At 44.0% G+C, this 18934-nt stretch overlaps 1 protein-coding gene across 1 annotated transcript; it reads right to left on the bottom strand.

The window, feature by feature from the left end:
* Positions 1 to 9968: 9968 nt before the first annotated feature.
* On the bottom strand, positions 9969 to 12508 carry LOC103645435 (uncharacterized). Its single transcript, XM_008668489.2, has 3 exons — positions 11673 to 12508; positions 10342 to 10492; positions 9969 to 10163 (listed from the first exon to the last, which is right to left on the bottom strand). Exons 1-3 carry the CDS (start codon positions 12506 to 12508, stop codon positions 9969 to 9971), a joined length of 1182 nt encoding a protein of 393 aa, XP_008666711.2.
* Between the last annotated feature and the right edge of the window lie 6426 nt (positions 12509 to 18934).

The raw sequence follows: 18934 nt of genomic DNA on the forward strand, positions 1-18934 counted from the left end.
CAAGAAAATCACAAATGCATGCAACTTACCCTGAAGACTGCCAAAACCATCTTCTCTGTAAATGTCATCGAACATTTCAGTCTGTCACAAATATATCAAGATGGAGACCCATCAGAAAACTGGAATAAATGACATGCGACATGAAACCAACTTTGGTTGCCAACACAAATCTATAAAGAATCATATAAAGAAATAATAATGCAACAACTAATCACATCCACCCATGGACCACAAGAGAATCAAGTGTTGGTAGGTTTGGCGTTAATCTGCTCCCAATAATTTGCATGCCCAACGGCCTGATTTATAGCAGCAGATGAGATCCATTTTAGGGCCTCATCGTTTTCAACCCAATTCATATAATCTATATAAATTAAAGGAGATTGATAGGTTTAAATCCGTTAAAAACCTTCATAATTTTTCTCAACCCCATCTCCAATTATAAGGATTAGGAATAACACAACAGTGCCTATTCATCATGAGCAGTATGTGCATGTATCCCTCAGTTCGCTATCAATTTTTCTGACATCGAATCTCCAGACACCGAAGGTCCCTGGAAAAAATGGTCTATCGTTTTACTAAGAATATGCATTTGTTATACCTAATGATCACATCAAAGCGCTAGAAAAATATTGAGAGGGATGGGAGCAGACAAGTACGATGCAATATATTCTACGGTGAAAAAAAGTGCACGTGCCAGCCTCCGGCGACTTTGACGGGCGATCAATCAAAGCTTAGAAGGTGGCTTTCTTGAGCGAGGTGATGGTCACCGACGACCCCAGCGCGGAGGCGCCGACCTGGATGTCAAAGGAGTTGTAGCTTAAAAGTATTAATAAACACGCATTAGATAATCGAGTCTTATTAGAAATAGTACTAATTCATTCGTATTCGATAATATCAAACAAATTAATATGGATGAAGACATAACCATCAAGTATTATAGACATTAACTAATCAATAACAGAAACAATTTCAAAGAATAATACAAAACACATTGACCTTCATTGTTCAAACTGTCGGTAAGCATTTGTAGAACACAACAATACATTTTTATATTCGTTTGTAATGGTTGTCTGTTCGTAAATACTAACAAGAATGTGAAAAATGAAGACTTTACAGTTTTCCTTGCATTAGAAAAAGAAACATGAGTTCACCATATAATCGTTGTGAATTTCCATATTCACACGTTACTGATAGAACCCAGGTACTCCAATGGTTTTATTGGTACTGAATCCATGGATTGCGTCAAACTGAAAACAACAGGGAAGAACAATACTATGTTAATCACTTCATATTGTATAGGTGTATGACCGTGCGTTGCACTCAGGTTATACATCCAGTAAAGAGCGTGACATTTGATAGCTCATGGGTCAACTGTGTTGCTATTGATGCAAGCGAAGGTTGGCTGGTAACACAATCAGTAATTAGAACTGAATAAAAAATGGAAATGCAACCAATTAAAATTAAGTTTGGAAGGAGCACAAAAGTGTACATGTTCTGAATATTTTAATAGCATACATCTAACTCGCTTTCTCACAAACTGTTGCACTATTCTATCTATAATATACAACTCGTGTTATTTTTTAAGCTTAGTTTCACTTATTGGTCACCACAACAATCGGGCACCCACTTAACAGTTTTAGTGAGCCTGGCAACCCAAAAAAGTAAAAAAAACAAACGTATGCAAACCCATTCAGTTAGGTTACAGAGACTATATGGGTTTCCATCTATCTGCTAACACAAACAAGTATCCTTGGTGATTTAGTTAGGTGTGATTTATGTTATATTATTTAGCCACATGCTCTACATCGTTGTAGTCTGTAAAAAACAGAGGAACATATGCATCATGATCATCTTGTAATTAGAACTGAAAAAATGGAAATGCAACCTATTAAAATAAAGATTGGAATAATGAAAAGACAAACGGCTGATTAAAGTATAGTACCTTTTTTTGCAGACAATCCACATTAGATAATCATAATGAAAAGACAAACGACTGATTAAAGTATAGTACCTTTTTTTGCAGACAATCCACATTAGATAATCACTCGTAAGCATTGTTAACTTATGGTTCCGGTAAGGTATATGTTGTCCATCAGAAGATAAAGCACCAATAACATTAGCCAAAGCAGAAAGAGATTTATTTATACTTTCTGCTTCTTTCAATTGCTTTCCTGCTGAACCAGATTTTTTCTAGATGATAGTTTCCTGGTATAACATTTATTAACAAGGCAACAATTTATCATGAATAGTGCTACTATTATCAAATGCTCATGTCTGCGCCCATGGAACAAGTGGTTTTAGAGATTAACCTGGAGATGGATCTTTTGAGGTAATCTCCAAGGACATCCGGGCACCAGTTTGGCAAAGTCAAAGTCAGACTCCAGAAGTGGTACAACAAATGTGGCGTCATCTGGCTACAAAATACAACAATATGAGGTGAGAGTAGATATCAATTTTCACAAGGAAAAAAACTGTAAACATTGGTAAACTTACCCTATCAGCAGAAGGTACCATGCAGACTCCAATCCCCTGTTCATGAGATAATTTCAAAAGGTCATTTCTCAACCACAATATTCAATAATAAAATTGAGGTAATTGGGAAAAGTAGTTGGTAATAAGTCATTCAGGCCACTCAATCTTCAGCACCTGCTTAAGACCCTGTCTATTTATCACCATACTGCAGCTGCACCATATAAAAGCTGCTTTTATCTAGATCATACATCTGCATGTATGGCATACCAATCTAATACCTCAATGTCACCAGATGGGCAACTGAGGAAGTGTGTTAAGTCGTTACCTCCTTAGAGAGAACTATGCTTAGTTCAAACGCTAGTATCGCGTCATCCACCATGTGAACCCGCTCCTTTTGGTACTCAATGTACAATTCTCTGCATCAGTCAAAATTAGAATTAAACAGTTATCAAAAGCAAGCTTAACGACAAAAGCAACATGGGTATCTCAGTGTGCTTTCATAACCAACAAGAACATCTCACGATATCAATATCTTCCAAACCACAAACCTGCCACACAAACTATAGTTAAAAAGGGGTGGGTAGATCATGCATTCATTCAATCTTGGCTCTGGCGGAAAGCAAATACATTCATCCCTACTCAGAAATCCCTATTCATAAACACAGTTACACAGTCAACCACTTTCCCCATGTTTGCAATCCTCGTCCAGCAGCTGGCTGCTCGACCCCAACTGTACGCGTATGTGCACGCCAATGGCAGAGACGACAGCCGATGAATCTGCAAGAGGGTTGCAAGTGTGTGTACATCAGTACTCACGACAGATAATCACTCGTTCGGAAGATCAACATCGTGGCGTTGCACTTTACCGGGCGAACAGGATATTTCGATCCCGTGGGGGAAGAGACGCATTTTTGGCGAGTAACAATCTCCTGGCCCTAGTTGCTCGAACGTCGTCAGGAGGTTCTTCCTCTCCCTTTTCCGCACACAGGATTTGCAGCTAGAGAGACGTTTGGGGCGGGCCGCGCTGACACCTGCGCTAGTGCGCCGTTGGCGACGGCGAAATCAGGGCTAGGGCGTCGGCGGTGGGATCGGAGCTACGGTTGCTGGGGGATTGTGGCTGGGCGGTTAGGTGAGAGAGGGGCGTGAGGAGGAGGGATGGATTGGGGGAGCTGTTGCTCGCGCGGGGCGTGAGCATGATCCGGCGGCGTGAGGAGAGGATGAGGACGGGGATGGCGGGTCATGCCGTGCGGCGTTTGCGGCGGCGGGGTCGAGGTAGGCAGGGCGACAGTGGTTGTGGTTGCTCGCTCGCATGGATGGGAGGGCTGACGAGTGATGACCAGAGTGATGTACGCGCGGGGCTGGGCAGCATCCGACGGACGACGAAACAGAGGTACGGACGGACGGTTGAGATCGTTGGATGGCAGAACAGCGGGAGGCAGGCTACCCTTGCGTTCTTAATAAGTAGTATAGATTAGTGGGAGGCATGACCTAACGCATGGTGCTTGATTTTTTCCTTACTTGACACTCTTGAACGATATTAACATGAACAAAAAATATATATTATACACAATGTGGTAAACCTGGTGTATAGTAGCTAACCATTTCTTGCGCTGTCTGAAATGAATTTACATATGATTCATTTTTTCACTGGAGCACCCATGATTAGGAGTATTATTTATTGGCAATCTAATGATGGACATAAGTTTCTGATAAGAACCAGTGGAAGTCCTACAGTAACCAAGATGTACATGGTTCAAACAGAAGTCATATAAGCCAAATCACGTACATATTGCAATGTGGACAGCAATGCTCGCACATTTCCTTCTTTTCCATTTGACCATCTCTTGACTTCAGGATCAAGAAATTCAGCCAGTCTCTGTATCCAAAAGTAAAAAGTTCATGGATAACAAATGTTATTTAGAAACAGAGGAATATGTTTTTCTTTCCTGATGACCAACTATCTTACATGTTTTTCAGCATGCTCCCTCTGCACCAGAATATCCCGCATGTTCTTTTCAGCAAGGGCTTTCGCCTGAAAATTGGTAATGATGAGGACTGCCACAGGCTAGGTAAACAAACAAGTAGAAGGCAACATAGCAATAGCATTGGAGTATACCGCTCGCTCAGCTATGCGTTGGTGCCTTTCCAATTTTGCTTTATGTCGTAGAGCTGACTCAACCTCGACTACTATAAATAGGGAACATGACCAGAGCAAGTCAAGTCCCATGTTTCAAATAAGATAACACTATAGAAATATTACAGAAAAATCAGATAAAAATTATATGTGGTATGAGATTAATTATAAATCAATTCCCTGCAGATAGGCATGCTTGTTACATACTTATATGTGGCAGAAAAATCATGACGACAACTGTGCCCAAGCCCCAAGCTTAGTGCTGATCCCTTTAGCTAATCTCGGCTGGGAACAGCCTAGATGTGCGTGTAAAGAACATGGTGGTTATATATACAGCCTCGAAACAACTAAGCTCGTGTCATTAAAAAATATTAGTCTCCATGACACCCTGCACATAGGCATGCTTGATTATTTGAGTTTGAGTGTATAGATGGCTGGCATTTACAATTGTCAAAGCTTTCCATAAAAAGTATAAAACTATTAAGGTTTTACACAGAAGGTTTTTGTGCCACCTAAGTAGAATCAAGAGGATAATGGTCAGTAATATATTTGTCCAGAGTTGCAAGAAAGCTACTAAGAACCGGAAGATATGCAGTACAAGGCAGTGAGAAAAGGCTGTTAATTCCAAAGACAAAAGTGGCGTTAATTCCTTGACCAAATGCAATTTTGTTCAAGGCTGTTAATATGTTGGTTATCAACCACTAAACATAGTAGATTCTCCTTGCACTTCCTGTATTGATTCTAAAAGTTATAGTAGATTCTATGCTGACCAAGACATTCTAAAAAGGTGATTCCGAATATGAATATATGATTAGTTGTTCCATGTTTTTAATATACTATACTATCCACGACAGGTACCAGATGCAAAACCACAAGTATGTAACAAGCATGCCTATCTGCAGGGAATTGATTTATAATTAATCTCATACCACATATAATTTTTATCTGATTTTTCTGTAATATTTCTATAGTGTTATTTTGTTTGAAACATGGGACTTGACTTGCTCTGGTCATGTTCCCTATTTATAGTAGTCGAGGTTGAGTCAGCTCTACGACATAAACCAAAATTTTGAAGTAGGATATACTTCTAGCATGCCTACTTGAACTATTTTGCAGTAGGATATACTTCTAGCAATACCTTCAACACAAGAATCCATGCCTTTTCCATGCTTATTATAAGTTGTCTTCTGAGATGATGCCTCATGTTGATTGTCCTGTGTCAAGAATGCGGATTAGAACAATATTTATTTTGTGTATGCAACAAAAAGATGATGCCTCATGTAATCATAGCAAAGCTACCAGCTTTTCATGTCAATTTTGGTGCCAGCAAGGGCAGAAATAACATATAACTGATGCTTCTTGTCCTGAAATTTAGAATTCAAAAACATTAGCACGACGACAAGTGCTCCAGTCAGAACTATATTTTAGAACTATATTACACCAGTTGCCATAGATATACCTTTAAGAGTAATTTTTACTCAAAGCACCTTCTAAATGGCCAACACCCAACATGTTTGGCCTACCATAGCCAAAAAGAAAGTAAATCAGTATACTCACGGTAAATCAACAGAGACCACTGCAGAACAAAGTGTGGCGGACAACTCAATGTTCCTCCACTGTCAACACAACAGGGTGATGTGTCTGTGTCCACTCTTAATAGGACTATAGATTTACTTATAAAAAACTAAATTATTTACTTTACGAGCATCGATAAACAACACACCGTTCTCCAGCTCAGCCCCTCCATGGCATGCTCAACTACCACTACCAGATACAACTACTGACTTCACGAGCCTCCCTACAAAGACGAAATCCCCAAGCTGTCAGCAGGGTCGTCGGAAGTTAGGAACAGACCGAACGGATCAGGTGGATCAGGGGCGAAACATGGTTCGGAAGGACTAAATTAGGGGAGGAACGAGATAGTCTGGATGGGTTAAGCGCCCCACCAAACGTCACCTGCTGTAACAACATTACCTTGGCATTGACACCATCAGATGCAATCCTACCCTCGCTCTTGGACTTCAGATACTCAGCACGGGTGAACTTGGTGAAACCCCTGAAAAATCAAGACATTGCACCAACCAAGTCAAAATCAAACCTTTCATCAATGTTGTGACCTGACATTGGGTTCAACAGCAAGGCATCTTCATTCCCACATAGCACTTCATGTTGCAGTTGATCTTTGTTGGTCAGGGAACTTAAACTCGGCACGACGGAGTGCTTCCTAAGCATGATTATCATTGCTTTCTTAAGCGTGATTTGTTGGTGGATTGAATGGTGGGTCACGCGTCTCCTGGCGAGTCAAAGGACGGGGGGAGCGAGATTAGAGGTGGGGATCGGCGCTCCCAGCTCCTGCGCGGCTAGGGAAATAGACAGGGGAGGCGAGGATCTCGAGCGGGACTGGGATGAGCGGCGTCGGGGCAGGGGCTCTCCCTCGCCCTATGCGCAAGGATTGTTGCACACCATATGGCTGGACGGGGGCAGGGTCGGTGTCACGGGGGGCACTCCCTCGCCCTATGCGCAACGGGTCCTCGGCGGGTGGATAGAAGACCAAGAGACATGGTGTGGAGGCATTTGCTGACTCACCATGCCATGCCAAGGACGGAGATGTCGATGGCGGAGAAGGTGCTGGAGGCGGCGGTGGGGGCGCAAGCCACGGAGCGTTGCGTCGCCGTCACCATCCCACGCGAGCATCGTCAGGAGGCGGTTGCAGTGTGCAGGGAGGGCCGAGGATGGAGACGATGATGCCGATGGCGGAGAAGGTGTAGGAGGATGTGGTGGGGGTGCACGCGGGCGAGGAGAGGCGCAGATCCGCCTACTGCCGGGGCTAAGGTGGATGGGGGCGGGGGCACGCACGGGGGTGGCGGCGCCACGGAGGCACGCTAGCTGTGGACGTGAGGGAGGGCGTGCACGACGAGATTAGCGGGGGGTCCACGCCTCCGCGGAAGGAGCTTGGCTGCTAGTGCCGACTACCGGCGCTAGGGAGGAGCTCGTCCAGTCGTCCTGCTAGGCGAGCGCGCGACCTGGGCGGAGCTCGGGGCGGTGACGGCTCCAGGCGTGGTCAGATCCGATTGGCGTCGGCGGCCCGAGGCAGCAGAGCGTGGTCCCTGACCATAGCGACGAAGGGGGCATAAATGGCGGCGTGGGAAAGAGGTTGGAAGATGGGTGACAGAGATGGCGGTCGTATCGATTGTGTGAGGGGGACGGCACGGGACCGGGCGGTGGGGGCAGGGCGACGCGCGCGGGGTGAACCAAAGTTGCGGGGTGAGGGCATCACGCGCGTAGGGTGAGGAACGCTGGCGGGGGTGCGGGCGGGATTAGCCGCCGGCGAGGGCGACGCACGCGGGGCGTGATTCGCGGGCGCGAGGAAGACGCGCGCGGGGGCAAAAAATCGCGGGCGGGGACGTGCCCTGGTGGACGCCCTCCGTCCACCCTTAAGGATTAGTAGAGATAAAGGCTTGGTCGCCTCCCTAGACCACGTCCCCACCCTCTACGACCTGATCCTCCCTCACCACCCGCATGGGATGCCTAGAACATGCAACTTCCATAATTTACGGTTTCTATTTTTCGGTAAGTTGAGACGCGCCATAAATCAAGGGAAATGCGTGATATTTATGGTACATGGCCATACGCGTGGTTTCCATGCGTGATTTTTTGTTTTTAAATATTATCGAAGTGGACGCGGATAAAGCGTAAACATGTGTTTTAAATGCTGTAACCTTGGATGTATTGTTAACGAGTTTGGATAATGCATAGAATCCTCTATTATACCGTAAATATTTTATGGATATAGCATAAACTCACACCAGGTGACAACGAAATCTATGTATTGGCCACTTGTTCTCAAATGTTGTGAATCAAGAATAAGACAACACAATTGTTTAGTATTAAAAACATTCGTCTTCTGAAGCATTATCTCCCCATGGATATAATGTTCATCAGACGAAGATTTCGAAGGACATACCTTCATCATCTTATGAATAAACCAGAATACAAAGAGATAAAAATGGCAAATACAACTTATCGATTTATTCATATTCGCATTTGGCAAAACATACATAAGTATTAACAGAATATGTATTACATTGATACCTTCGGCTTGCTCGAAGGTGTTGACATGAGAGTGATTACAATTCAGCGTGAACGGTACGATGCTACTGTTCATCTATTTATAGGCACGAGACGCAGCCCGGTTAAAAGTACATTTATGCCCTTGACATTTACTTATGATCATAACATAAATCATTAAGGACCAAGTAGTCTTTTTCCCTTTCGGTCAGCATCATCATTAGTCTTCATCACCGTTAAAAGCCAAAACTGTCACTCTGGCAATAGCTTCGGCGTTTATTTTTATCATCCTTAAATCATATCTTCGTCTTGTATGCCTTCATCGTGAGGAAAAGACTTCCATCCTGAAAACGAAGCTCCCTGTAATAGTTTAATACTGAAAGCAAATGATTAATTATGTTTTTGAGTATCTTCGGAAGAGGAAGACCCTCAACACTATGAGTGTCAAAAAAGATTATAAATAGCTATTGTTATTAGCATAAATATTTGGTGGTAATTGTGATTATACTCTTCTCCTTCTCGAGCATTGCAATTGGAATTTTACTACTTGTTTTTTAAATGTGTGGTTTTACACCTCTATTTTGAAAATGAAGCTATTCTTTGCCCCTCCCTCTTAACATTGTTAATGAAAATCAGGATTAGTGATTTAAAAAATAAAAAATAAAGGGTAAAATCATAATTGCAATGTTAGAGAATGGTACATAATCATAATTAACCCCGAATTTTTTTAAGGTTAATTATGATTATACCTTCTCTCACCTTGCAACTGTAATTTTACCCCTCATTTAAATATTTAATCATTAATTCTGATTTTCACTAATGCGCCTAAGGGGATGGGCAAACGATGGCTTCGTTTTCAAAACATAGGGGTTTAATCACAAAGTTAGAGGTAGTGTGGTTGGATCAAAAGACACTATTAGACCAGATCTTGCTCTAGTTATTAAAAGTTCAGAGCTTCAAATATATAAACTATATTAAAGCAGTAGTTTCATACTTCGTGTGTCACATGTGAAGTGCATAGACTTATTTCTCTTTTCTGTTTCTCACTTAATAATGGGTTATCGTCTAATAATAGACCGGTACACCACAAGGTTAACACGACTGGGTAGGCATGCAGGGAGGCGGGAGGTTGGCGAGTCGAGTGGACGAGTGGCGCGACGCATGAAAGAGCCATTATGGCCTAATAAACTTCGTGTTCGGTCTACGCTGTCATGCCGAACGTCTTCTTTCCCGCCGTCGTCGTTCACGCCGGCTTCAGCCTCCTCGTGCATTTCCATGTGATCATCACTTGTCTTTAGGTTGCTAACACGTCGGAAGACGCGAGGACGGCCCGCACAGCCACGGCTCGCACGCAGAGGTCCCCGCTGCCGGTGGCGGATTTGAGCAGCGCCGCCACCGCGTACACGGTCGCGGAGGGCACTGGCGCGGTGCACGCCAGCTCCTCCAGCACGGCGGCGCAGGAGGCCGCGGACCAAGCGGAGACGGGAGACTAGCAAGGCCACGAAGGAACCGGGATCGGCCCAGGGGGTGGCGAGGCAAGCGCTACAAGAAGGCGCGCGTCGTCGGCGAGCTGGGAGAGCGAGACGGCGGACAGCCGCGAGACACTGTGGAGGTGGCCGAGCTTGGGCACGTCCCTAGCGCCGGACACAGGTAGCAGCGCGCGGTACGCGGAGCGCGGTGGCGAGCGACACGAGCAGCGCCGCGGCGTGCAGGATGGCAAGGGAGTCCGACAACGCGGCGAGCGAGGTGGAGATGGACGGCCACCGATGGAGGTGCGAAGCCAAGCCCGGCCACGTGCCCGGGCATGCCAGGCACTGGCTCCGCCACCGCAAGCGCACAGTTCGACACCGACGACGATCGTGCCTTGTTCGACGGAATGTCGGATTGTGCCGCTCGATTGGCTGATTGCTGAAGCCGGGCGTCAATGGGACGACCTACCCGTCGTCTAGTCTACAAGCAGCGCGCCATGGTCCTCGCCTGCATCCACACCACCACGGGCATCGTTGAGTAGGCGCAACAACATATCCCGCCACTCGCCACGTACGTGCCGCTGCAGTGCACTTGCGGTTCTTGGTTCTTGCTGAGGCAGAGCATCGTGCGGTGCCCGCATGTTGCTGGGACTCAAAACAGAGCACTTCGGCTCTGCTCGTCCGCATAAACAGAGTACTTCTGCTCTGCTCGTCCGCTGGATTACATAAACCACAGGAGGGAGGGACAGCCTCTTCCCTCCGCAACGGGCGACGAACACCCCCGCCTAGAACCTACTACCACCCCCAACACCTCACCGGAAAACGCCATCACCAAGAACCGGGTGGACGCCAGGGGCTTGTGCGGGACGCAACGGCGTCAACCAGAACCGGGTGCCGACTGCCGAGCCTCGAGCTTGTTGAAGCCAGCGAATGCATCTACTCATACTCTGCCCGCGCATGGATTCATTCAATATTTAATATATATATATATATATATGCTTTATATATATCTAGATTTATCATCATTTATTTGAATTTAGATAAAAAAAATAGCTAAAACGACTGTTATAATGATATATAGAGAGTATGAAAAACACCTTGTGCATATCTACTTGCACAATGACAAACTTATTCGCTTTAGATTTGGAACTAACCACACTGGGGCTGGCCAGTTAGACCAAAGTTGAGGAGATACTATTTTCTCGCTGCGATTATGCTCCAAGTCAAATACACCAATATCACGTCGTTTATTCTTGAAAGCTATATATGGTTCGTCATCAGCGAAGTAGACATGATTTGCCTTTAGTTGCGGATGTTCTTCTGCATGGAGGCAAAGCGATTGGTTGTGCCCAAGAAATAGCGCATTGGCACCCAAGCTACTTATTTCAACAAGTTTTTTTGATGCTGGTTCCACTTTATGAACTTTGATCATGGAGGTACTGTACCAAGGTAACTCACGATCCAAGGCAAGTTCAGAATCCGAATGATATTCTTCTTCGCCATCCCCTTCTTCTAAAGTGTCGTCATACCTCCATATTTGCAGCAGCTCACCACATGAAGCTTGAACAATGTAAATCTTCTCGTCATATATATCTTTAACACGATCCAATAATATCTTGTGTGTCATTGCCGGGGTACCAAGATCAAATTCATGGATTTCTCCAAATCGAGTGCAGGCATACAACAACCGGCCATTAAATAGGCAATCTTCATAGGAATCGCCATGTGGCAACAAAGTCCACCTATCATCCCCTGCTCTTGCAAATGAAAGCTGACAGTGTGGGTTATGGATGAGCACCACAAAATATTCTCCCGCAGATGGATCTGAAGACAGAAAGACCTTGTAAAAGAGATAGTCACGTAGTTCACTGAGGTCAAATATGGACGGTATGCCTGAAGTTATCCACACTCCAAAGTATCCTGAGTGCTCATATCCGCAAATGGCTCCAGTATCACTAAAGATTGGCTTCACCCACTCAATGGTGATGACCGATGGCAAGGCAATCTGGTCGCCAGTGATGGGGTTCACAATGTGTAACTCAGACCTCTCATCAGCAGTGGCAATCCAACCATATGACGAGCCAAATATGTACCTGCTACGGAGAGGAGGGTCCGGCAGAGTTAACGTGTAGGTCTTCTTCTCTGCAAGGCTGTACAGGCAAGCTGCCCTTGCGCTAGCAGACTCAGAGGTGTAGAGAAGGCATGGTGTGTGCTGAGGATTGTAAGATCCACTGTTGCATAGGCTCGTGTATATGTCACGCCATATGGAACAGACTGATCCAGCACGCACAAGGTCAGGTAACTCCAGATTAGCAAAGATAAGCCACAGAACATCGAACGACAGGTCCTCCGCCGTCTTCTCCATCGTATTCGGATTAAATAGAGTGTTGAACTCGGATGCTTCAAATCGTGACTTATCCATCAGCTTGGGATGAGATAGATTACTATTGAACTTGGACAATATAAATCGCAGCTTCTCCATCAGCTTCATATTAAACATGGTACTACTGAACTTGTATACTATAAATCGAAAACCACCAAGAGTATACATCCTCAATACTCAGATTAGACCCGTGGAACTAGCGACCAGGAACTAACGATCCTGGAGGGTGAACTTATTATAGGCCGGATGGCTGGTAAGGGGAAGAAAAGGTATGGGACGTATGTGCGTCTTGAGGTAGTAATTTATAAGGGCGTGGAGGGAGTTCGTTGAATTCTGATACTGTCGGAGTCGGACTCTATCTCAATCTCCAAAAGTCCGTTCTAATCTAATCTCTTCGTGCGTCGTCCTAATCAGCGCGAGCCGCAGGCCCCGCTGACGCGAATCGCGACCTCCGCGATAACTGTAAAGTTATAACTGTAAAGTTAGGGTGCCGAATAGTTGATGCACCTGCTTCATCATCTAGAAAAAAGAAATAAAGGAGATTTCTGACGAGTTTCATTTTTTTATGGAACCTTCGTTGGTGGCTCGAGCAACATATAAAGGCGATCATCACTTCCGACGAGTTGAGTTTTATTGCTTACTATTTCCTTCCTTCCGATTCTTAGCTGCTAGGAGCTTTCAAGTTGTTCCCTCCCATAATCTAGAGTAATTACAGATCTGTACACGTTATATAAGCAACTTCCCTTATGCAAACCTGGATGATTAGTTATGTATATAGAATTTTGAAGAGAAAATATATTTTTTTCGAATACAGACTTTGTTCTGCCCTCGAATCCTCCATTTTAAATAGCAGCTTGATGTACTAGTTCTCACGTCATGCTGCTATAAAATAATTGGAAGGCCATAGTTTATTTGATTGCCATAGCCCAAAGTTTCACTTCCATTGCCATGGTTGAGTGATGAATTTCCATGATGCTCCTATGGCGTAAAACAAACTAAAAAAGGTCGTCATTAATCATTGTTGGAGTTGTGGTAAAACATATATCAAATCATTTGGTTCATGTGAACTGATCTAGAAACCACGTTCTGTATCAGCAACTCAGCGCACAAGGCTGACTAGAGAGCAACTGTAAGCTTACCACAAACACTAAAAGCCTTCTTCCAACTGGTATGACAGTTCCACTTGGCTTCTCCCTATGTGTGTTTCAAATCAAAATGTGCAAGTGACACATACCCAATTGAAGACCCATCCATGGTGCCTGAAACATTAATAAACCTTATGTAGTTCCAAACCTCACGGCATAATATAGCAAGCTGATTGCGGTTAACTTACCACTGAGAGGACATTTTTTGTAACGGTCGATGGTGCCCGGCACGATTTCACCAATTAAGGACCCACTTTCACCATTTGTTTGTGGAGTCCTCAACGATTGATGATTACTACCTAGCCATGTACCAGCAGTTGACACTGGACTCGTTAAAAAAGATCTTGTGACCTGTACAATCAACTACAAACTTATAATTTCGTAAACCTGTATTTGACTATTTGTTAGCATACTGCACAGCAGTGAAAGCAGAGACATTCAGTAGTTAGATAGGTAGAAACTTAAGAGCATACTTCTTGACTTATGAGGTCCACACACAAAAACGAAAAATTGTCTAACATTTGTTCAAACAGATGAAGCGCATGTCATTAGAGTTGGTTGCCCGTACTATATCTCTGGACATGTGAGCAGATGTTAACTTGGTTTTTATTGTCCACCTTCCCATCATTGGACATGTGAGCACGGCTATCATCAGTGGCGGAGGACGGAAAAAAAATTAGGTATGGCTGGAACCTGGAAGCGGAAGGCACAGCGGCTCTGCGGCTGAGCGAGTGAGCTGCTCGGGCCGAGCGGACGGCGGGCGGAGGCGCGGAGCTGCTCGCCTGCTCGGGCCGTCAGGCGCTCGGCGGACGGTGGGCGGAGCGGCTCGGTCCGAGCCCGAGCGGACGGCGGGCGAAGGCCGGAGGCGCGGAGCTGCTCGCCTGCTCCGCTGCTCGGGTCGTCGGGCGCTCGCTGGACGGGCAGACGGCGGGCGGAGGGTCGTAGCCGCGGAGCGGCTCGCGGCCTCGGGACGAGCGGACGGCGGATAGAGGCGCGGAGGCGGAGCGGCTCGCCTGCTGGGCGGTGCTGGCTGCTCGGGCCGTCGGCGCTCGGCGGACGGGCGGGAGCGGGACGGAGGAGGCTCGAGCGCTCGGCCGGCTGAGCGGACGGGCGGACGGCGGCGACCGACTGATTGATTAGGGTTTAGAGATGCTGGGCTGGACCTATTTTTTTCTTGGTATGGCTTGGGCCATAATAGGTCATAATGGGCCCTCCGCCCCTGGCTATCATGGAGTTCTTCAACCAATGGCCCACAATAGTGCTTGCCCTTTTGAACTCACCCGCGTTCAAAAACATCACATGCTCACAAAATCAGTAAGGAAAGCAATAAAAGACATAACTTGTTTCTAAAACGGTGGCTTTTGTTTCTTCAGTTCACCATCATATTCAACTTTGTCATTGTATGTTGCTAAAAAAACTCGGTCGGGGAGGGAAAGACCGTCCTCCCGGTATTATATTAAGAAAAGACCGAAAAAATCATTAGTGCACTCATCGGTCGGGTTTTTTATAGGAGTTCTTTTATCCCAATCATGAACTAACCACCTTTCTAAGTCTGCTTGAGTGATGGGGCCATCATCATCTTCCATCAATACTTCGCTATCTTCAGATACACAAAGTAGTTTCCTCTTATTAGGATTTGTGGGACTATCTAATATCTAAACATCAGAGGAGCTTCCATCATCGACTTATTTGTCATACTTGTATAACGGACACGCCTTTCTCTTGTTTATATCTGAAGATAGTAATATAGCAGCCAATTTTTTCCTAAAGTGTGACATGTCATCCTGCAAATAAGAAACAAGTTATTTAGCAATTATATGTATCATTGATTGTAGATGTGCATACTATGTCATAGTAGTAATAATATACCTAGGTAAAATTATCAGATAATTCATCCCCTGTCCAGTATTCGATATAGTTTAGTAGAAAGAGGCCACATGAGGAACTACATCAACCAGATGATAAAAATGTCAAGATTAACAGCAATGAATATTAATAGCAACAAAGAAGAATGTATGGTGTACCTATCTGTTTGCTTTGCATATTCCATTTCCATTTCTCTAAGTGGCCAAGAAGCAACTCGAAGGTCTGGCCACCTGTGATCTTTTAACTCCTTACGCTGAGATACCATATCAATTTGTCTTTGGAGTCCTTTTATCTTGATATTATTATAAAAACATAGAATTAGAAGTTGAGATTTTTTAAGTTAATAAGGTGTTAGTAATTGTTGAGTTTGTGTAAACTCATAGTGTCAATGAGGTCGTTGCGACCGGATGATGTACCAAGTGAGTTGAGCACTTGTATCTCCATATTTCTTGCATTGATCACGACAAGATACCAGTGCATTTCTCGAATATTTATTGGAATAAACACCTACATCTCAATTATAAATATTGCAAAAAAAATACATGTAAACACTAACCGTGTAGATTGCAAACTCGTATTTACCATGTCATGGTCTGGATAAAGTAAAACCCTTCTTTCAGCGCTAGATATTTGTGCCATGTCTTTAATTGGATATAACTCATCTGTTTTAGTTTCAACATCACCGTCTCGCTTTAGAAAGTTGAACTGAAAAGCATTTTCTATGTGTACACGACCTCCAGATTGGCATTTTAGATGCTCTTGAGCTTTTATTAAATTTATGTAACAGTCTATCACCTGCAAGTGTGTAAGTTATGGTTAAAAATACTAGGGTGAGTAATATTTTTATATATAGCAGGGTCACCAAATGAAAAACTAATCATGATTACCTCATCACCTAGATATGCGTCCGGTTGAAATAGGCATTCCATCCACTTTCTTTCCACAAAGGCATCATCAATAAGCATGACTTCTACCCTTGGTTCACAAGGGATTTCTTTAATCCAATCGATGAGTGCAAGATCACCCTGTGTGCATATATAATCTAGGAACAAAACAGTCGTGAAATCAAACATAATTCACTTACAATAAAAACAACACAAATTGATCCATACGATACTATGGAAGTTATCATACCTTTCGGAACTATAGTAGTGGCCACCGATTTTTTTTGGCTTGTTATGAGACAAGGACATAAGTAGATATTCATTTACATATAATGTATTATCTCTTTGGATGACTGTAAGTGCAACATTTTCCTCTTGAGATTCCATCCACGGGAGACAAAAACCTATAATCATTGTTACTATGTATTATTTGATACACGATTCAAAGGTTTATACTATAACCAGCTAAACAATTATACATGCATTAGTGATAACATTACAGTGAACAATTAATATTGCAAATAAAATGGTATAAACATATTGTAGAGGGAAGGTGGGGGCAGTCTACAGTCAATCATTTGAATGCAGATTTACGTAACATTATTCTCCAGAGACTAGCATACTGCACTGTAGTTATTAACTTCAATAAATAAAATCTGAGACTGGTTGTACAGTTTTTGACCCTAATAAAATATGAAACTGCATTCAACCTCAAATTGGTCATAACCCGAAACATCCGCATAGTGTTCACATACAGTGTTGGTCGAGTTCACAGGCATTATACCGACAGAAACAAATTCACAGTCCAGCTACGGCGTAAGGACCACCTTATAGACGATATTCTTTGTGTATGTTACACCATTTATTGTTGACTTCTTTTGCACCCCTTTCTTCATTTTCTCATCAGTGACTGGAATTACAAGTACCTTCACATTCAATCGAATTGTGACCCTTGAGAGAGCAACATATAGCTGGCCATGAGAGAATACTGGTTCTGGCAAGTACACAGCAACATTAGGAATCGTCTATCCCTAAGACTTGTTAAAAGTCATGGCGAAACTTAGTCTTACCGGAAACTGCTTCCTTTTAAAATGGAAAGGGAACATCTCGTCATCAGAAGGGCACATGGGTATACGAGGCAAGAAAACTCGCATTCCAGCATGCTGGCCAAGGACAATTTCAACATTGATACTATTTTTTTTGGAAACCACGTACCACCAGCCGTGTACCGTTGCAAAGTTCGTTAGCAGGGTCTATATTCCTAAGTAACATGATTGGGCACCCAATTTTGAACTTCAGAACGTGTGGGGTAGTCCATTAGGAGTCAGCGTGTTTAGGAATTCCGATGGATAATAGTTATTGGGATCGTCCACCGCGGTGTCAAAGCTATGGTACATCATCTGCTCCCGTTGGAAACGATCGATCATCCTCATATTTATTATATCCACCCAGTCGTTCCGAGTAGTCAATATTGCTCTTGAAGTGATGTAGCTTGTATTAGACATGTTTTCGTTTAGACTGGGGTAAATGTCATCTATCAATCTGTCAAGGACGCGGTCATCACCGGTATATGGCACACATACCTCATCTGGAAGACGAACATCACCATCGATGTTCACTTCCTCATTTCCATCACCGACGCGTAGCAAACATTCTGCAAACCATGGGTCGCTCTTTGCTCTCATGTTGTGAACAAGCTTTAGGTGGCACATTGATTCCCATAGGTAAGAACTCCATAGAGAGGCAGCAACTATCTGACCCCTTGACACCTTACATATAACAGGGAGTACTTGTCTAAAATCTCCCCCAAACACAATAGTCTTCCCACCGAAGGGCAGACCAGGGCGTCCCATGATATCACGCATGCTGTTGTCCAGCACTTCAATTGATTGTCTCTTAGCCATTGATGCCTCGTCCCAAATAATGAGCGACGCTTTCTGTAGCAACTTTGATGTCCCACTTTGTTTCGTGAAGGTACATATAGCACCATCATCAATAGTGAGTGGTATCTTGAAGCGTGAATGGGCAGTTCTCCCACCAGGCATTATGGAATCGGCAACCCTAGATGTAGCTATTGCAACTGCAATCTTGTCCTGACTACGTAGCACCGCAAGCAATGCCTTATACAGATAAGTCTTTCCAGTCCCACCAGGCCCATCCACAAAGAACACATCGCCATTACTAGTGTCAACAATAGATAAGATCTTTTCATAGGCAGACTTATGCTCCTCATTTAGGGTTTCTTGCAAAGCAACATCTTCTATCATCGCCTCGATACTTTCCTCCTCGTAAATCTCTCTATCAATACCTTGTGAATCATCATATCTATCGATGATAGAAGGGAGGGGGAATGTCTTTATGTCTTTACCCATTTGAAAGGGAAATGTGCCCTTGGGCCATTTCTATGTATTTTGGTGATTGAGTGCCAACACATGTGCTTAATTGGGAATTTATGTACATGGATGAACAAGGTGAAAATCATGAAGTAAAGGTATGTTTCTAAGCCTTAGTAC

This window comes from Zea mays, chromosome 1, assembly GCF_902167145.1.
Source record: "Zea mays cultivar B73 chromosome 1, Zm-B73-REFERENCE-NAM-5.0, whole genome shotgun sequence".
In the NCBI taxonomy this organism is placed as follows: domain Eukaryota; kingdom Viridiplantae; phylum Streptophyta; class Magnoliopsida; order Poales; family Poaceae; genus Zea; species Zea mays.